Here is an 18,419-nt window from a genome sequence, read left to right as displayed (position 1 = left end):
TTATCATTTATATTTTATGATCAGAACATTATTGGGCGTGCCTACACCAATCGACTTGTAAAACTTATGATTGACAGGCTAAACTGAAACACTTAACATAGAATTTTTGCATGTTGCTAAGACAGAATCAGAATTTCATTTCTTTTTAATGAGTATAGTGGCTCTATCATGAATCATGTTTCTATTTTTAGTTGGAATTATGTATTTTGGTATCAGCCCGAGAATTATAAACTATATCCAGCAAAGAAATTGATCAGGTTACAACAGGGGCTTTTTCGAGAGAAGGAGAAAGGACTCCTGCATCGAGGAGATAAGGTTCTAACACTAAAAAGTCTTCTCCGTCGCCTTTCATTCTCTACAAAACATCAAGATTCCCCATTTGAAGAAAACACAAATCTGAAAACGATAGCTCATTTTAGAAGCCCGGTTCAATCTCCATTGCGACCTGCAAAGAAGACACTGTATTTTGAAAACCAAGTTTCAGATTACTGAAATAGGACGAAATCTGGCAAATCCTTTTTAAGTGTTGGCTGCCGGAAGGAATAGACTCAGGTTTCCTCACCAGTTTCAGGTAGCATCTCTGCTCCAATATGTTGTTGTTAGTCGTTTAGTATAAGGAGGGAATATGAAATTGAAGGGAATAAGAAATTGAATCTGCCGATTTTGGGATTGAGCATGGAGTGGTTTGATTTATGATATGGGAAGTTGAGAAATAATTTGCATTCGATTAATTATGAAATCAGTATAGACATTATGCTTAATGATGAGATTCTGAGTTAGTCTCGATGTTAAGTGTTAAATTACAGGTTCCTTGAATTGATATAATATGTTGATATAATGCCATGTCGTATTAGATTCTACAATTTTCATATCGAATATTATAGTTTATGCCATAAGTTATTCAAATTTGGTTGTGTTAGTCATGGGTTTGTTTGATTTTGATGGATGCATTTGGCTTTATGAAAAATTTGGTTATGTTAGTTGGTTTGGTGGTAGAATCGGTTTCGTTGCATATGAGTGTGTGATTATGGTGGCTGTTTATCTGATGAACACTCTATTCCGGGTTTTGTTTCGGATTGATTGAACAAATAGTGTTTTCGGTAGTCAGATAAGTGTGAGTTTTATCAAGACCTTATAATTATCTATGAGCTTTTGGTTTCAGAGGGAAGGTTATCTTTCAGACCTGTGTGTTTTGGTTTAACCAAGCTGTGTATCTATTAAATTTATAGGGCTGCTGCAACTGCGCTGTTGAAGAGAAATGCTGATGGTTCACTGCCAATTGAAGATTTCAACATAGTACTTGATGATCAGAGTGGGAAGAAAGTACAAATGGGATTGGAGACTGATCAGCGGTATGATTTAATTAGGTTTCAGTAATTTCTGTTCTCAAGTTAGATCCTTTTATGAGAAATTTAGGGGATGCAATCCCATTTTGAGTTTGAAGTAAGATTTGGCAGTCATGATCGGCCTGATGCTTCATACTAATGCAAAGCAACTGATTAAAGCACAAAATTACCAAGATGCATTGGAAGTGCTCAGCATGGGGGAGGTTCGAACTGGTGCCTTTTTGCAACTGATAGTTTCCTTCATATGAAACTTGCATGTTACATAGCTTGTCCATGCTTGTTACAGCAGCTTATGTCTCCTAATCTTCTGTGGTTTGTATTTTCTTCCTTCTTTTTTTTTCATTCTTGTAGGAGGCTTTCTCTCTCTGCGATCAAAAGTTATTGAGGTGAGTGAGTTACTTTATTGAAGACATTGTATTACTATGAAGTACATGTGGCTGTGTAACTTTGACAGTTAAACTAAATCAATCTTCCTTTCATTTTCTTAGATTGGTTTCAATATGAGTGTATAACATTTGCCGTGTGTTTGCTTTCAGCTAGTCGACAATCCTTCTATACTGCAAATCGATATGGTTTGGTGTTATTTCATGCTTAGAGACATCAACTGTCTCTCAGTGGCAGGAATTCGCCTTGAGAAAGCCAGAGAAGGTCTTGAACGAGCTCATGGAAAGGACTCTTCTCGTGTTAAGACTCCTTCAGGCAGGTTGCTATCCAGAGTGTACTATATATCTGAATGTTTGTCTACACTAAGCAGGTCTACTTACTTTGTTGATTCTGATTGTAGATATTTGAGACTGGAGCTGCTGGAAGGGTGGTGGCGTATCACAGTGGTCAGGTTGATAAGTCAATGAACGTGTTGACTTCTGCACAAGAGAAGTTCACCCAGGTAATTGGAAAGGGGAAGGGTCATGTCATGGACTGATTGTTTGCCTCTCGTAGATAGGTTTATGGAGGTCCAAAATTATAAATTGTACTTAAATTTACAGTCAAGTCTTCTCTTCATATAAATGCAAAGTGCACAAATTTGAAAAAAAGAAAAAGAAAAAAAAGATGGATTTCCTTTTTCAAGTTTCCACAGAATTTATCAAGCACATTATGCTGATATTATATGTCTCCCACTTTTCTGAGTGAAACCAGTAGTTTCAACAAAATCCAATTGACATGTATTTTTGGTTGTGGATTCCAGCTTCAGGTGCTGAATGAATCTCTATCTCTTATGATGAGCATGGGCTTCAGAGAACGAGATGCAAAAAGGGCAGCAGTGAGGATGAGCAATCAAGATGTTTGCATCAGCCCTGTATTGTCGTTAGTCATCCTAAGGGTTTCTTGACTTTGCAGGTTTGAAAAGGAGCTTGCTGCTGAAGCACTACGAAGAAATGTGAATGACAGTGAGAAGGCGTTGGATTTGACAAATCCAGAGACCAATTCTTCCATACAGGTCACTTGAACATTTTTGTTTGAACACTATTTGAACTTTATTTAGAGAATGAACACTATTAAATTTATTTACTTGCAGCAACATCTTGAATCAAGGAAAAGTAAACGACATCGCCGGGCAGTAGATGCTTCAGTTGAAGCTCTTGTACGCATGGGCTTTGACAGATCATTAGGTACATAAAACAGATGTTATTATACTTGGGTTTGTGAGGCTAAGTCAGGCTCACTCTGATGTTTCCAACTTTGTGTTCAGCGATCGAAGCTTTGCGGGGTGGAGGCACAATGGACCAAACAATCTGTCGACTGCTCTCGGGACAGGCACCAAACCCCACAAATGCTGCTAACCAATCTGAGGCAATTCCTGCAGTCGATGCTAACAACAATAGCCAATCTGATGTTGCAACTGACATTGCAAATTCTCTTGCTTCAATGCTTGATAATCAAAATGGTCAAGTGGGAGGTCCTTCAACGTCTAGTAATGCATCAGAGCGTGATGCAGAAATGGAAAGCCAACTTGCTGAAGAACTAGCACAAGGGGATGTTTCACTGACTATGACATTGAAGTTTCTGAAAAGGTGAAGCCATAAGTGAGTACTTGGCTCTACTGAATTCAGCGGGAACAAAGTGAATAATACCCTGCCAATCAGAATTGCGACTTTAACAACCATGGATGTACATATATAATAACAGTAGGTCATGGATCTAGTTATGGTGATGGTGTTCCAGATGATCAATGTCTTTGATCCGGCGTTTTCCCAACTATTTCTAGACAAATATTAGTGCCATGTAGTTTATCTAACCTGCCTTTCACCATTTCTGGAATTTTAAAAAGCATATTTGTTGCTTTTAAGTAAATGCGGTATAGATATGGTATAAACATTCTGATTTACTAGTATCAATTCAGGATATGATATCCATCTTGCAACATAAGGGCAACAATGTTATAGAGGACAATCAATGACTAAAAACCGTGAAAGGTGTCAAAGGTTTCTTTCTATAAACTTGTGAAAGATTACATAAGGTTGGCTATCATTAGTATTCACAAAATTTTCTGAATTTATAAAATGTTACTTATCAGATTCATCATTGGAATGAGATTCACTCTGTGACCATAACTATCTGCTTAATTTTAGATTCTTCATCCTCAACTTGGGTTTCCCTGTAATCCTTGGGAAGCACATTACAATTAATGGTCTGCCGTACCGGTCTCTCAGCTTGGAATAATCTGTTGGTTGAAAGTAGCCATTAGATTCGCTAAATAGAGAGATAGAGGGGGAAAGAGATAGAGGCTTACGGATGCTTGCAAAGTGTGGGGCATTTAATAGCAACTGCATACTTGCAGGTGGATATCTCAGTAACTGAATTAATCATAGCTCTCGGCTCTTAGCATACAAATCTCACCTGCAAAATGCATATAAAGTAAGGAGAAGAGGGATGGGAACAGAAAAATGAAAACTAAATAAAGTTCATTGCTTCATATTTCAGTCTCTCGAGGCTGGTTTGTAAGATCACAAGTGGTTCCGTTCGTAAATTGATGAGGATGATACCTGTATGAAAATGAGCATTTTGATAATGAGAATGTGTCCATCTATATCAACGATAATGAGAAAATGCACATATATTAATCACTTCAGTTTTATTTCAATTATTCTACATAAATCAGTTGTCAAAGACAAAGTTTTTACCACTAAAGCAATTAGACTATGATCACAAAATCTTGACATCACAGAGATCCACATTAGTCCCCTGCTTCAATTGTTCTAGAAGAGCTGGTGGAACTAAAGACGTGGTGGGGAAAGAAAACAAAAGGTAATGTATTAACATATCAAAAATTTGTATGCGAGAACAGCATGAACAAATACAGTCTCAAACAAAATCAGGTCACCTATTTACTGAATTCCGTCCTAAACTCTTATGCCCAGAATAACGTATTTCTCCAATTAGTTTGATGAGGCATGCCAACTGAAAAGAAGTGCTCCAACTCATCAACATTTCACTCTGTATATCAGACTAGCCTTACAAAGTATTAAACTCAAGTATTGACAACAATATCCCAGAGAAATACAGTTTGCGTCTTAGAAACCTACCACAGTAACTCCTGAATGCCTCCAATTGGGGACTTAAGCAGTATTGCACAAGTTATAATGTCTTACGTGCAGTGTATTATATGAGCACAGACCCAGCATCATGGCAATACTGCTAAACCCCTTACCATATAACTATCCTACATATGCTCTTCTCGATCAGGTTTTTTAGCAAAGCTGAGAAAAATTGCCCAAATCTCTAATAAGATTACTCCTAAAACTAAATAAGGTAAATAATTGATGCTTGTACATGACTCGTATCATTTGCAGGATCACCAAAGATCTTGAATGAACATAAGATTAAATGTGTAAATATGACTTATACAATATGTCAATTTAGTGTTTATACAAGTCTATGATCTCCTACCTGTCACTTCAGAAGTTGAGTCATCTGAATTTCCCTGTGTCCCTTCTGTATTTTGAGTATCCTGTTGTCCATATCTCTTGAATGATTGATTACGATAAATTTTCCTCAACTATTCTATCTCCAACAACTCCCCTCCTGTCTTTGTTTCATTTTTTGTGTTCTCTTCCCAAAAACCAAAATCAAATGAAGTTTTGAGTGCACTAAGGCACCGTATAACTGGCACCAAAGATCCCTGCAAATGATCTCAAACCATCAATTGATCGACAGATGCTGCTATTACACACTGGTACTGGTCAATCCAGCCAGCACAATTCTGCATAAAACCAGTACTTAACAGTAGACTTGGTCAGAAAGATAAGCACAATATGGTTTATAATGAACAGAACATGATCAGTTGGTAGATACACCCCTAATTTAAACCCACCACCCTGCATGCAAATAATCTAAAGCCAAGTTGGCCACCAGATGCTTTGTTGCAATTTTATATGATGTCGCCAAAGGGAAGAGGATGCTTATTTTCAATGTACCAGGTTACACGAGCTTCATGAATCTAGACAGAAATAACCAATGACAGCATGCCTGAGATAAATTAAAAAAATGAAAAAGTTTTAAAAAAAAAAATACAGATAAAGTACCTGCTCTAGGTCCAAAAGCTCAAACGGAGGGAATCCTAACTCCCCCACAGCCACCAGAAACCTTTTGACATTTGCAAAACCAGGGTCTGAACTCCCTCCCTAAAGCAGGACAAAAGCCGTTCATATGAGGAAGACAGCATATAAGACCATGTACCAAAACTAATACAGGTCAACTTAAAGAAATGAAAATATTTTGACAATCATAAAGCAGTAAAACATCTTACAACAGCATGTTTACAAGCCAAAGAAAAAAAAGAACAGTAATCCTACCATTTCAACTGAACCGGACACAGCCTATTTAGTATTCTGCATAAAACTGTGCCATCAATTAAGCACGCTCTGATTTCCTCCTCAGAAGCATCCGTCGGCAATCTTAAATAAGGAACGATATAATTTAATCATTCCACCAGAGCTAATATCTCGTTACCTAAGCAAAATAAAGTTCAAAGGTAAATCATGGAGAAGCAGGATCTCAAAATGGAACCAGTGGCAAGCACATACTCCAGAGAGAGGGGAAATAGTATTACCGTCAATTGTGCTGCCGGATCTTTCCATTAGTATAGCATCTTTACTAGAAGTCCCATTTGAGATTTTGCATCTCCCATTTCCATCTTTCTGTGATTCTGACCCCCATTTTCATCTTTTTGCAGCTCTGACCCCCCTTTCCATTTTTATGTGACTCTGACTAGATACTCATCATAAAATCTGTTGGAATGCCTTGTTCCTTGTTATCAGACAAAACGAATATACATTAGTCAATGAATCTACGTAATGAGTAAGGAACAAAACCTCAAGAGTGAAGACAAAAAACAATAAGGAAGTTCGTTATTGAGAGAGAACATGCAGGCTTGCGCATGTGTGCCGGACGCCTATTATATAAGCATCAAAAGCACCATACCACACTTGAAAAGCCATTAGTTCATAACTTCATGCCATTATATGCATTGGAGCATTGGCATTCCAACTAAGTAATCACAGCATTTAATCATAACTTTGTTGATTAAAAACTATAACCATAACTTTGTTGTTCAATCTGAATCTGGGCTCAGATATATGTGGATAAAGTATATGACTATATTCCCAGACCACAAAAGGTCTCATAATGAGCTGGGATTCACCTCTATCATCATTGCAATAACAAACGAGCAATACAGTTCTTGGTAAGCATAAACTAAGCCCAATTTTTATTTCAAACATGAAACAAATTTAAGAAGCCAGCCCACAATCGGTTAAATAACAGACTCATGTGACCTCAAAGATGAAGCGCTATATCAACAGAAATGTAAGATAAATACCTCATTGATGGCCAAGATTTGTCCATTGCTCTTCTTCACTTTCTTCAACTTCCTCAAAAAGTACCTAATCAAAATATCCCAACAAACAAAAGAACCCACGTCAAGATAAGATCCCAAAATACATAACCACAGATTAGAAGAACTGAATCAATATTACAAGCAAGCAACTTCACCTTGATAAACAGAAAGTATGAACCTTTACGATTCAAAGTTACACAGTCAAGTAATGGCTCAGTTCATATTGGGTTCTCTCTAACATTCAAAAGTTTCAATCTTAAATCAAACGCTTACCAGAACTTGGATTTGGCATCAAAAGCACCATGCCACAATTGAAAATATCATTTTCTTCAGATACACTACATCTAAGAAGAAACTCACACTACTTGTGGTCCTTCTCCGTCTCTTCCAAACTCAAAAAAAAAGACTACTAATAATTCTTTACTCTCTTTTTCCTACCATACCTGACCTCCTTTCTACCTTATCCAAGCCTCAATCTTCAGAGACCTAAATTACCCACCTTCCGAAAAATCGAAAACACCATAAGCACAACAAAAATGATACAATTTCAAGCTGCATTGCCATTTCCTCAGCGGAATTCACAAACGCATGCCTGCCACAAAGGATTCAAGGTTTCAGAGGAAAGTAAGCCCGCACCTGCAGAAGATCTTAACAGACGAATTCAAGGTTTTGGGAATACAAACTATGAAATGCCAACAGAGGAAAAGAAATCGTTTATTAGTGAGGTAGTTGGTCTTGGAAGTGCATCTATCAAGCAGGGGTTTAGTACTTTCACCCAAGGTCAGTCATTTAAAAAGAATGACAATGGAAGCTACAAGAGTCCTAATCTTCATAGGTCATTGACTATGGAAGGGAAAGCAGATAAATATGAACCATTTCAGTATCCCAATCAGACTCAGAGTAGTTTTGGAAATTCAAAGAATGTGGCTAATGGACCCTGGGGTGAGGACTCAAGGTCAACCACGCCTGAACTAACTAATGGAGATTCTAGTTCAAGTTATAGAGAGAGTAAGACCCGTGAGGAGAGGTTGTTGGAGACCATTGTAACGTCAGGTGGTGTACGCTTACAACCCACTCGAGATGCTATTCAGGTTTTCCTTGCAGAGGCGGGAAAATTGGATGCGGTAGCATTAAGTCTTGCCCTTGAATCAAAGCTCCAATCTCCTTTGTGGCAGGCATGCTTTTTATACTTATTTTATGGCCATTAAGTCTTGCCCTTGAATCAAAGCTCCAATCTCCTTAGCTCAAATCCTCCTAACTTTTCCGATTCCACACAATTTCAAGCTGCATTGCCATTTCCTCAGCGGAATTCACAAACGCGGAGACGGAGAAAAGCAAAATGCAGGGAAGAATTTACTAACCTGGTTTTGAAACAACAACAACAACACCAATCAGAGAGAGAGAGAGAGCGCTTCGGGGTGGCCGGAGGAATCGAGAAATTGGTTGCTTATGTTTTGAAAAGCTTCCCCATTCCTCAACTTCTGGTTCACTTCGAAGCGGCGTGCGATACCCAGGAGCACAACAGTAAAAGATACCAGCTGCCAAATTACCAGAAACCCCTCATTCTTTTACAGTTAGCAAACCATTAACAGTCAACAAAAACTAGCCGGAATGTGTGGACAGAAAGTAGCCCAATACCTGGTGATGCAGAAGAGCCCCAGTGGATGGGCTGGGCAATACTTAGCGTACTGGACGGGGTTCAACTAGCGGACACTTTTGGAACAGCTGGAGTAAGAAGTCCCCAAGTGAGCGTATTATGGGGGATTGACTTGACTAAATTGCATGCCTGGGGGATTAATTGCTATGAAAGTTCATCGCAACTATACTCGACTAAATTGAGAACTCCAGCAAGCATAAAGTATTCTTGTATTGTTGGATGCATAACTCTCTCCTTCTTTTTCTGTGTTTTGCTCTTTGATTTACTCAATATGGACAAGATGTGCCTCAAACTCTTTTATCCACTTGTGGTGCTTTTGCTGCACATGAGCCACCTTGGATTTGTTTCCGGACTACGGCGTGGGGCTACTAATATCAGGTGCATAGAGAAGGAAAGGCAGGCTCTCCTTGCAGTAAAACAAGGTCTCGTGGGCAATCATTCACTTTCTTCATGGGGAAGCAACGCGACAACAGATTGTTGCAAATGGGAAGGAGTCCATTGTAGCAAACAAACAGGTCATGTTACTAAACTTGATCTTCATTCCACATGGCAATATTTACCTCTGCAAAGTAAGATTAGTCCTGAACTTTTTGAGTTGCAGCATTTGGAATATTTGAACCTCAGTTACAACAGCTTTAGTGATAACCAAATTCCAAAATCTATTGGTTCTCTAAGCAATTTAAAATTTCTCGACCTCTCTGACTCTAGTTTTGGTGGTGAAGTACCATATCAGCTTGGAAACCTTACACAGTTGCAATTTCTTGATCTTGGAGGGCTCAATTACTTTACTAATCCGAAAAACCTCAATTGGCTCCCTCATCTTTCTTCTTTAACACACCTGAACCTAGAGGAGATGAATCTCAGTAATGTTTTACATTGGCCAAAAGTAGTTGATAAGCTCCCTAAACTACAATCGTTGACATTATCATCCTGTGATCTTCCTATTCCAATTCTTTCGTCTCTTTCTCATATAAACACTTCTAAATCTCTTTCTTCAGTTGATCTCTCTGACAACCATCTCACCTTTTCAATATTCCATTGGTTGTCAACCTACAATACAAGCCTTGTTTCCGTTGACCTTTCTGCCAACAACTTAAGTGGTTCAATTCCTGATGTTTTGGGCAACCTGAGTTCTCTCCTGCATCTAAGTCTTGCTGCTAACTCAATAGAAGGACAAGTCCCAAAAGCCATTGGCCAGTTATGCAGTTTGCAATCATTGGACCTTTCTTACAACAAGTTAAGTGGTTCAATTCCTGATGTTTTCAGCAACCTGAGTTCTCTCCTGCATCTAAGTCTTGCTGCTAACTCAATAGAAGGACAAGTCCCAAAAACAGTTGGCCAGTTATGCAGTTTGCAATCATTGGACCTTTCTCACAACAACTTAAGTGGTTCAATTCCTGATGTTTTCGGCAACCTGAGTTCTCTCCTGGATCTATATCTTGGTTTTAACTCAATAGAAGGACAACTCCCAAAAACAATTGGCCGGTTAAGTAGTTTGCAATTGTTGGACCTTTCTCACAACAACTTAAGTGGTTCAATTCCTGATGTTTTCGGCAACCTGAGTTCTCTCCTGGATCTATATCTTGGTTTTAACTCAATAGAAGGACAACTCCCAAAAACAATTGGCCGGTTATGTAGTTTGCAATTGTTGGACCTTTCAAGAAATAATCACAGTGGTGAGTTTTCGGAGTTTATTCAAGGATTATTTGGCTGTGGTGGGAACTCAATAAGAATATTACTTCTCTCTGGCAATCAACTGACTGGAAGAATACCTGAAAGAATAGGTTCATTGTCCAACTTGGAAAATTTCAATGTTAGTATGAACTCTTTGACAGGAGTGATTACGGAAGCTCATTTCTCAAACCTCTCCAAACTGCTATATTTGGATTTATCTTCCAATTCACTAACTTTGAACATTCGTTCTGATTGGCTTCCTCCTTTTCAACTTGTCAGGATAAGATTAATGTCTTGCAAAATCGGGCCACATTTCCCAAAATGGCTTCGAACATCTCTGAGAAGCTTTTACGAGCTTGATCTTTCTGATGCTGGAATTTATGATATCATTCCAAGCTGGTTTCAAGATAACTCTATGAAATTCTCTCAATATCGTGTTTTATCTCTGAGTTCAAACCAATTGGAAGGGCCAATTCACTCGCTACCATCAGGACTGTCATCTCTGGATCTATCCAGTAATAAACTTTCAGGGAGGATCTCTTTCTTGTGTGCAAGCAAAAATAGGAATTTAACATTTCTTGATCTATCAAACAATTCTTTCTCCGGAGAACTTCCAAATTGTTGGAAGCATTTAGAAAATCTAGTCATTCTTGACTTGAGTAACAATGCTTTTTCTGGAAAAATTCCTACTTCAATTGGTTCCCTAGCTTCTCTTGAAACATTGAAGCTTAGCAAGAACAATTTTGCGGGAGAATTGCCTTCATCCTTGAAGAATTGTACAAACTTACAATTTTTTGATATTGGAGAAAATAGGATCACAGGAAAGATACCTGAATGGATGGGGATTAGCTTTTCCAAGTTGGCTATCCTCATTCTTCGATCTAATCAATTTAGTGGAAGCCTGCCTTTGGAATTATGCCATCTGAAAGACATTCAACTTTTGGATTTGTCTAGGAACTGCTTCTCTGGTACCATACCTCAATGCCTGAACAATCTGACTACTTTGGCTCAAAAAGGAAGTTCAAGCCCAAGCATCATGCACTCTGTATTTGCAACAATTTATTATGTACATTACGAAGATGATGCATCTTTAATATGGAAAGGAAGAATGTCCAAGTACAAAAGCACATTGGGACTTGTAAAAAGCATTGATTTCTCAAGCAACAGATTAGATGGGGAGATTCCTCGTCAAATCACTGATCTAATTGGATTGGTTTCTTTAAATTTATCAAGAAACTATCTAACAGGTCAAATGCCTCCTCAAATTGGGAAGTTGCAGTCGTTAGACTTCCTCGATTTGTCAAGAAACCATATATATGGAAGAATCCCTACAAGCCTTTCTCAGATGTATGGTCTTGGTGTCTTGGACTTGTCGAATAACAACTTATCAGGTAAAATCCCAATCGGTACTCAGCTCCAAAGCTTTGATCCCTCTACTTATGCAGAAAATCCTCAACTTTGTGGACTTCCACTACAAAAGATCTGCCCTACAGGAGAAACAAGGTCCAAACAAGTTCCTAAAGAAGAAGAAGATGAGCTAATATCATTCGGATTTTATGTCAGCATGGGGCTTGGGTTTGTTGTTGGATTTTGGGGAGTTTGTGGCAGTTTGATATTCAACCGGTCATGGAGATACACATACTTTGGTTTCTTGAATGTTTTACGGGATTGGGTTTATGTGAGGGCAATGTTGATTAGGCGGCAAAGAATGCTTTGAGAAATGAATGGTAACTATTCTGTCACATACTTTATTTACGTTATTCTGATTTTGGAAATAAAGTTGTTTTCTTACCGTCTATTTGTATCTTCGTGCTGTTTGCTTTCATCTTCAGGTTTAGGCTCGTAAGACATTTGCTTTCCTTCAGTTGAAGAATAAACAGTTGCATTCGACAACAATCAATCTGTATTAGTTTTCAGAGTATCAAAGTGCCCAACTCTATAAGATCATAAGATAAGAATTTTGTTTTAATGTTTCTTTGTAATCTTGGATTGAACTGTCTGCCTTGGCACTCCATATTTTTCTCTTTCAATTTTGGTATGGCCTTGTGCCAAACCTTATGAACCATGTAAACTGGATAAACAATTTTCCTTTTGACATTTTGAATGTTTTAATTTGTTTTATATCATGTACTCTTTTTATCATTTATATTTTATGATCAGAACATTATTGGGCGTGCCTACACCAATCGACTTGTAAAACTTATGATTGACAGGCTAAACTGAAACACTTAACATAGAATTTTTGCATGTTGCTAAGACAGAATCAGAATTTCATTTCTTTTTAATGAGTATAGTGGCTCTATCATGAATCATGTTTCTATTTTTAGTTGGAATTATGTATTTTGGTATCAGCCCGAGAATTATAAACTATATCCAGCAAAGAAATTGATCAGGTTACAACAGGGGCTTTTTCGAGAGAAGGAGAAAGGACTCCTGCATCGAGGAGATAAGGTTCCAACACTAAAAAGTCTTCTCCGTCGCCTTTCATTCTCTACAAAACATCAAGATTGCCCATTTGAAGAAAACACAAATCTGAAAACGATAGCTCATTTTAGAAGCCCGGTTCAATCTCCATTGCGACCTGCAAAGAAGACACTGTATTTTGAAAACCAAGTTTCAGATTTACTGAATTAGGACCTGCAAATCCTTTTTTAAGTGTTGGCTGCCGGAAGGAATAGACTCAGGTTTCCTCACCAGTTTCAGGTAGCATCTCTGCTCCAATATGTTGTTGTTAGTCCTTTAGTATATGGAGGGAATATGAAATTGAATCTACCGATTTTGGGATTGAGCATGGAGTGGTTTGATTTATGATATGGGAAGTTGAGAAATAATTTGCATTCGATTAACTATGAAATCAGTATAGACATTATGCTTAATAATGAGATTCTGAGTTGGTCTCAATTGTGCAAGTTCCTTGAATTGATATAATATTTTGATATAATGCCGTGTCGTATTAGATTCTACAATTTTCATATCGAATGTAATAGTTTATGCCATAAGTTGGGTTGTGTTAGTCATGGGTTTGTTGGATTTTGATGGATGCATTTGGCTTTATGAAAACTTTGGGTATGTTAGTTGGTTTGGTGGTAGAATCGGTTTCGTTGCATATGAGTGTGTGATTATGGTGGCTGTTTATCTGATGAACACTCTATTCCGGGTTTTGTTTCGGATTGACTGAATAAATAGTGTTTTCGGTAGTCAGAAAAGTGTGAGTTTTATCAAGACCTTATAATTATCTATGAGCTTTTGGTTTCAGAAGGAAGGTTATCTTTCAGGCCTGTGTGTTTTGTTTAGTATATGTCTGTGTTTTGGTTTAACCAAGCTGTGCATCTATTAAATTTATAGGGCTGCTGCAACTGCGCTGTTGAAGAGACACGCTGATGGTTCACTGCCAATTGAAGATTTCAACATAGTACTTGAAGATCAGAGTGGGAAGACAGTACAAATGGGATTGGAGACTGATCAGCGGTATGATCTAATTAGGTTTCAGTAATTTTTGTTCTCAAGTTAGATATTTTTATGAGAAATTTAGGGGATGCAATCCCATAATTTTGAGTTTGAAGTAAGATTTGAAATGTTGTTTGACAGGGCAATCATGATCGGTCTGATGCTTCATACTAATGCAGAGCAACTTATTAAAGCACAAAATTACCAAGATGCATTGGAAGTGCTCAGCATGGGGGAGGTTCGTTACTGGTGCCTTTTTGCAGCTGATAGTTTCATTCATATGAAATTTGCATGTTACATGGCTTGTCCATGCTTGTTACAGCAGCTTATGTCTCCTAATCTTCTGTGGTTTGTATTTTCTTCCTTTTTTTCATTCTTGTAGGAGGCTTTCTCTCTCTGCGATCAAAAGGTTATTGAGGTGAGTGAGTTACTTTATTGAAGACATTGTATTACTATGAAGTACATGTGGCTGTGTAACTTTTGACAGTTAAACACTACTAGAATTATGCTCATAGACATCACGACAATTACATCGGTGAGGAATTCACGCGATGTAAAAGAATATCATTAACATCGATTCCTCAAATTCCGATTTGTATGCATATAACTAACATCGCTTTTTACTGTTGACCGATGTCTATATTTTGAATCAAAAATTTTCAAAAACACGGAAAGACCAAGTCAAAAATTTTCAGGAACGGGGGAACAAAATTTTCATTCCCCACACTTATTATTTTTCCACTACTGTGTGAAAAAACTGGCGACCCATTTTCTCTCTTGCTATTCCCCGAATCCTAGCCATCTCCTCCTTCCTCTCCCACTCTCTTTCCACAGCCACCACTGCTTCCCTCTCCTCCGCTCACTCCCGCTACTATCTCTCTCTCTCATTAACTGCCTCCGCCTCTTGGCGGCGCCATCACCTCCACGAGCAAGCTCTCTCTCTCTCTCTCTGGGATCTTGGAAGACTGAAAGAAGGCAAAGAACCCTTTTCTCAATCTCACTCTCGAATGGGGGAAATCGATTGCTTCTGTGAACCAAGAAAACATCCCAGGGGCGACCGGCTACCACTCCTTGTCCTAAGACGACTAGGGTTTGGGAAATCCTAATCAAACCCTAGGCGCCATAAAAGCCATAATCAAGCAAAACTTTTGAAACGTTCCTGGCAGGAAAGATTTTCCTAGAGAGATCGATCATCTCTGAAGCGGAATTTTGCTGCCTTTAATTTGTTTGGAAACGATGGGCAGAGGAAAGTACAAGAACAAGCCCACTGGTCAGCGCCAGTTCTCCGATCACGAAGATCTTCGTAAGCCCCCATTTCTCTCCTCCTTTGTTTCATTCCAAAGAAAACAGCTTGATTCGTGTTTATTTTGTTCTCAGAACATGAATAATGATTTCAGTTCTCAGAACATGAATAATGATTTCAGTTCTAGTAATGGTGTATTACTATTCGGATTTGGGTTGGAACTTGAGGAATGATTATTGATTATGAAAGACCAGAATTTAACAAGTCATTGCAAGGTCACCCTTTTCTTGTCTTAAGATTTTAGCTATGTTTGATGCCAATTGCAAGTTCAAGCAGCTGACAACTCATATTTATTTTTAAGTATTGGTTGAATAATCCAGGAAAGAATTATAGTTTTATTTTTACTTTCTCAATATGATCCCATGTAACGGAAACTTAAACACTAGTCGACATTCCGGAATTTCATTGTTGGTTTTCATTGTTTTGGGGATATTTACTCGGCTCTAGATGAGATTTCAATAGATTGTACCAATGAGTGTTGCTTCTTAATATGAACTCCCTGAAAGTTTTGATTGATTTGGGGATGTTCTATTGTTCTTGAGATGGATAGGAGTGAAGGTTAGGCATGACACTGCCTTTGTGTCTTACTAAATGGTCTAATTCTGTTTCTTTGCCAAAACAAATTAATGACTTCCTTTTCATGTGTAAAAGAGAGAGGGAAGGGAAATAAATATGAAACTAGATGCCCTTATATTTATATTACAATTTCCAGTTTATTTTCGAAAATCATGATATATCTTACTTCCAGAGTAAGATGATTCCCGCTGCTCCGGTCAAATTAAGCATTCTGACTCTTTGTTGTGTTGCATTTGTTGTTTATATATATTTGCAGTTGCCGGTACCTCCACCCGTCCCCGTTCTTTTTCAAAGGTAACCCTCTGTCACACTGTTTTTGTGGTTACCGTGATGCAAATATCAATTTTTCGGTTTAAGTAACCTTTTACTTAATGTTCTATTAACGAGAAGCTGAACATGAAGAAGAACCGGAAGCGTTCTGTCAAAGAAATCTCAGGCGCTGGCGAAAATCACTGATTCACAGTCAGTTCTCAAAAGGTAAATCAAAATGGTGGGGGTTTTCAATTTTAGGGTTTTTGGTAATCAATCGAAAATTGAATTATAGATGGGTGGAGATTTGGGGATATCTGCGTTCCCTGAAGAAGACAACATATTCTGAGCATTGTCTCATTTGATTGGTCTTTAATTACATGTTTTCACCTGGTGATGCAGATAATCTTTGGGAATAGATGGAGACATCTTTTAGGAGAAAGAGACTTTTGGGAACATGTGGGAGGAATTGATATTTCCTTGGCTCCATATAGTTTCGGCCAAGCAAACACACGGGTACTTTAAACTCATAATCTGACTATTGAAGTTTGATTTAAATGCTTGACTTCGTGTGCAATTCATCCGCTACTGTCAATTCTGAATATAGAGGAATCAAACCCACGTCAAATCTTAAGATTACTCATGTATATATGTATTATAATATCATTGTAATTGTCTAACTGAGCCTTAAGGTGTTGTCATTTGAAAGATGAAATGACAAGAATCTTTGGTTAATCATTATGATTGGAAAACATATTTTCTGACACTTTATCTTTTGGAAATTTGGAAACAATACCTATTCGTCTTCAATTTATTTTAACAGTTATACTTAATCACCTTGCCTAATGCTAGTTTATCCTAGGCATTTGATACCCTGCTCCGGAAGCTACAAAGGTATGTCCCTCTTGGAGCATCTGTTGCTGATTTGTATGCAGGAGCAGGTGTTATCAGTTTATCATTGGCTGCTACAAGAAAATGCAGGCAAGAATTTAAGATTTATGTAAATGCACAGTAGTAAAACTCAGAAGTCTCTAACTTTATAAAGTGAAATTCTAATTGTTTTCTAGGTCTGTGAGATGCATTGAGATTAACAAAGAATCAAAGCTATCCTTTGAGAAGACGGTTGCCCGCCTGCCAAACATAGTAGATAGCAGCATCAGCTGGCATCATGCAGACACTTCTAAGGTTAATAACCCTGGGAAAGTTTATGATCATATATTTTATGAGCGTTAGTTAGAATTATGATCATAGATAATTTCAATCTCAATTCTTTGATTACTTTCTATTGATTTGCAGCTCTTCATATTCAAATACACGTCTGGATATCTTTTAGCCTCTCTTTGATTAAGCTCTGTTCTTATAGAAACCAATTGGAATAAGCTTTTATTTCTGTGATGTTGTTAACTCATACTCTGTTTCAATTTTATATTTCCAAATAGCTTGAGTTTTGACAAACTGAACTGATGCATGATCTTTGATAGTTTGTCTTCGGTTCTCACTTTTCTTCAAAACTATATATGAGTTTGGATGTACTTATCAAATTGGACTATCACTTGTATAAATTATTTCAGAAACTACAGTTTCCAGACCCAGCGACCTGTTTCTGTAAAACTGTAATTTTCTGTTAATAATTTGAAGTTATTTTCTTCTGAGAATTTGTAGTGGACTTGTTAAAGAGTATTTGAGACTTGGAATCTCCTAAAAAAGATTTTTCTATAATTAGTTATGATTTTTCAAAGTTACAGGTCTGTTGCAGGAATTTCTGAAAACAGTATCACTGTCATGTTCTTTCTGTTTCTTTTAGTATCTTTTTATGTACAATCTTGCTTAAGAAACCAGTACTTTAAAAGTAGGCATTCCCACCTTTCATATGAAACCAGCCTGCCTCCATTTGGAGTTCGTATGAAAGATTTATATCATGACAAATTTGGCTTTGTGCATTAGCATTTCTGCTGCACAGTTTTACTTTACAAATCAGATCTCAAATAACCATTTCTAGATGTTCAATGTGTGCTATAATCCAGTATTTCTATTAAAACTAAAGCAATTAGTTTGTTTTTATTTGGGGGGCTACAAGGTGATATCATTTTTGCAACCTTGGACCTTAAAAATGATGGGGTTCCTTGAAAAGGAAACCACTTGGGAATTTTAAAAATGTAGCTGCTTGTTATATCATATTTTGGAGTGCTTTTACATTCTTCTTGTCTAATAATGTACATAAATATGATATTTATTGGTTCAGATCCACCTTCTTTTGGCTATCAGTTAAGACATAGGAGAGGAAAATCAGAAACTACTCATGCTCAGTACATAAACACAAAGGATTTGAGG

The 18,419-nt window shown here is 37.6% G+C and overlaps 2 protein-coding genes, 1 long non-coding RNA gene, 1 other non-coding gene and 2 pseudogenes across 6 annotated transcripts in view; 4 read left to right on the top strand and 2 right to left on the bottom strand.

Moving 5' to 3' along the window:
- Nucleotides 1-922: 922 nt before the first annotated feature.
- Nucleotides 923-3,707, top strand: LOC133730353 (uncharacterized; annotated as a pseudogene).
- A 76-nt stretch (nucleotides 3,708-3,783) lies between these two features.
- On the bottom strand, nucleotides 3,784-8,945 carry LOC133732409 (uncharacterized). 2 transcript variants are annotated; one of them, XR_009857107.1, is made up of 9 exons: nucleotides 8,821-8,945; nucleotides 8,544-8,720; nucleotides 7,626-7,681; nucleotides 6,397-6,888; nucleotides 6,140-6,296; nucleotides 5,870-5,968; nucleotides 5,235-5,466; nucleotides 4,469-4,745; nucleotides 3,784-4,330 (listed from the first exon to the last, which is right to left on the bottom strand). It is a non-coding gene; the product is annotated as an uncharacterized LOC133732409 (long non-coding RNA). The 2 variants fall into 2 exon arrangements; XR_009857108.1 differs by lacking the exons at nucleotides 7,626-7,681; nucleotides 8,544-8,720; nucleotides 8,821-8,945 and adding exons at nucleotides 7,165-7,228; nucleotides 7,338-7,428 and having other exon boundaries at nucleotides 6,397-6,593.
- Nucleotides 6,907-7,006, bottom strand: LOC133734940 (small nucleolar RNA snoR69Y). Its single transcript, XR_009858685.1, has one exon. It is a non-coding gene; the product is annotated as a small nucleolar RNA snoR69Y (small nucleolar RNA).
- LOC133732405 (receptor-like protein EIX2) lies at nucleotides 8,847-12,617 on the top strand. Its single transcript, XM_062159953.1, has 2 exons — nucleotides 8,847-12,240; nucleotides 12,346-12,617. Exon 1 carries the CDS (start codon nucleotides 8,847-8,849, stop codon nucleotides 12,228-12,230), a length of 3,384 nt encoding a protein of 1,127 aa, XP_062015937.1. The 3' UTR covers nucleotides 12,231-12,240; nucleotides 12,346-12,617.
- The window catches only part of LOC133730352 (uncharacterized), a 19,870-nt pseudogene continuing 13,684 nt past the window's right edge, over nucleotides 12,234-18,419 (top strand).
- The window catches only part of LOC133732408 (uncharacterized), a 5,118-nt gene continuing 1,091 nt past the window's right edge, over nucleotides 14,393-18,419 (top strand). The window contains exons 1-5 of one of the 2 annotated variants that reach the window (XR_009857106.1): nucleotides 14,393-15,263; nucleotides 16,096-16,133; nucleotides 16,951-17,069; nucleotides 17,156-17,273; nucleotides 18,331-18,418. Coding sequence is in view for 1 of the 2 variants with exons in the window: in XM_062159954.1 (XP_062015938.1) it covers nucleotides 15,197-15,263; nucleotides 16,096-16,133; nucleotides 16,951-17,069; nucleotides 17,156-17,273; nucleotides 18,354-18,418 (407 nt within the window). In the remaining variant the exon portion in view is untranslated. The remainder of the gene's footprint in view (nucleotides 15,264-16,095; nucleotides 16,134-16,950; nucleotides 17,070-17,155; nucleotides 17,274-18,330; nucleotide 18,419) is intronic. The other variant, XM_062159954.1, reaches the window with a different exon arrangement.

This window comes from Rosa rugosa, chromosome 2, assembly GCF_958449725.1.
Source record: "Rosa rugosa chromosome 2, drRosRugo1.1, whole genome shotgun sequence".
NCBI classification, from domain to species: domain Eukaryota; kingdom Viridiplantae; phylum Streptophyta; class Magnoliopsida; order Rosales; family Rosaceae; genus Rosa; species Rosa rugosa.
The sequence above is the reverse complement of the archived record's forward strand: the minus strand, read 5'-3'. Positions and strand labels throughout refer to the sequence as shown.

Excerpts from the sequence above, each read along its gene's own strand:
- LOC133732405 (XM_062159953.1), top strand. The coding sequence starts at position 8,847 with ATGGGCTGGGCAATACTTAGCGTACTGGACGGGGTTCAACTAGCGGAC.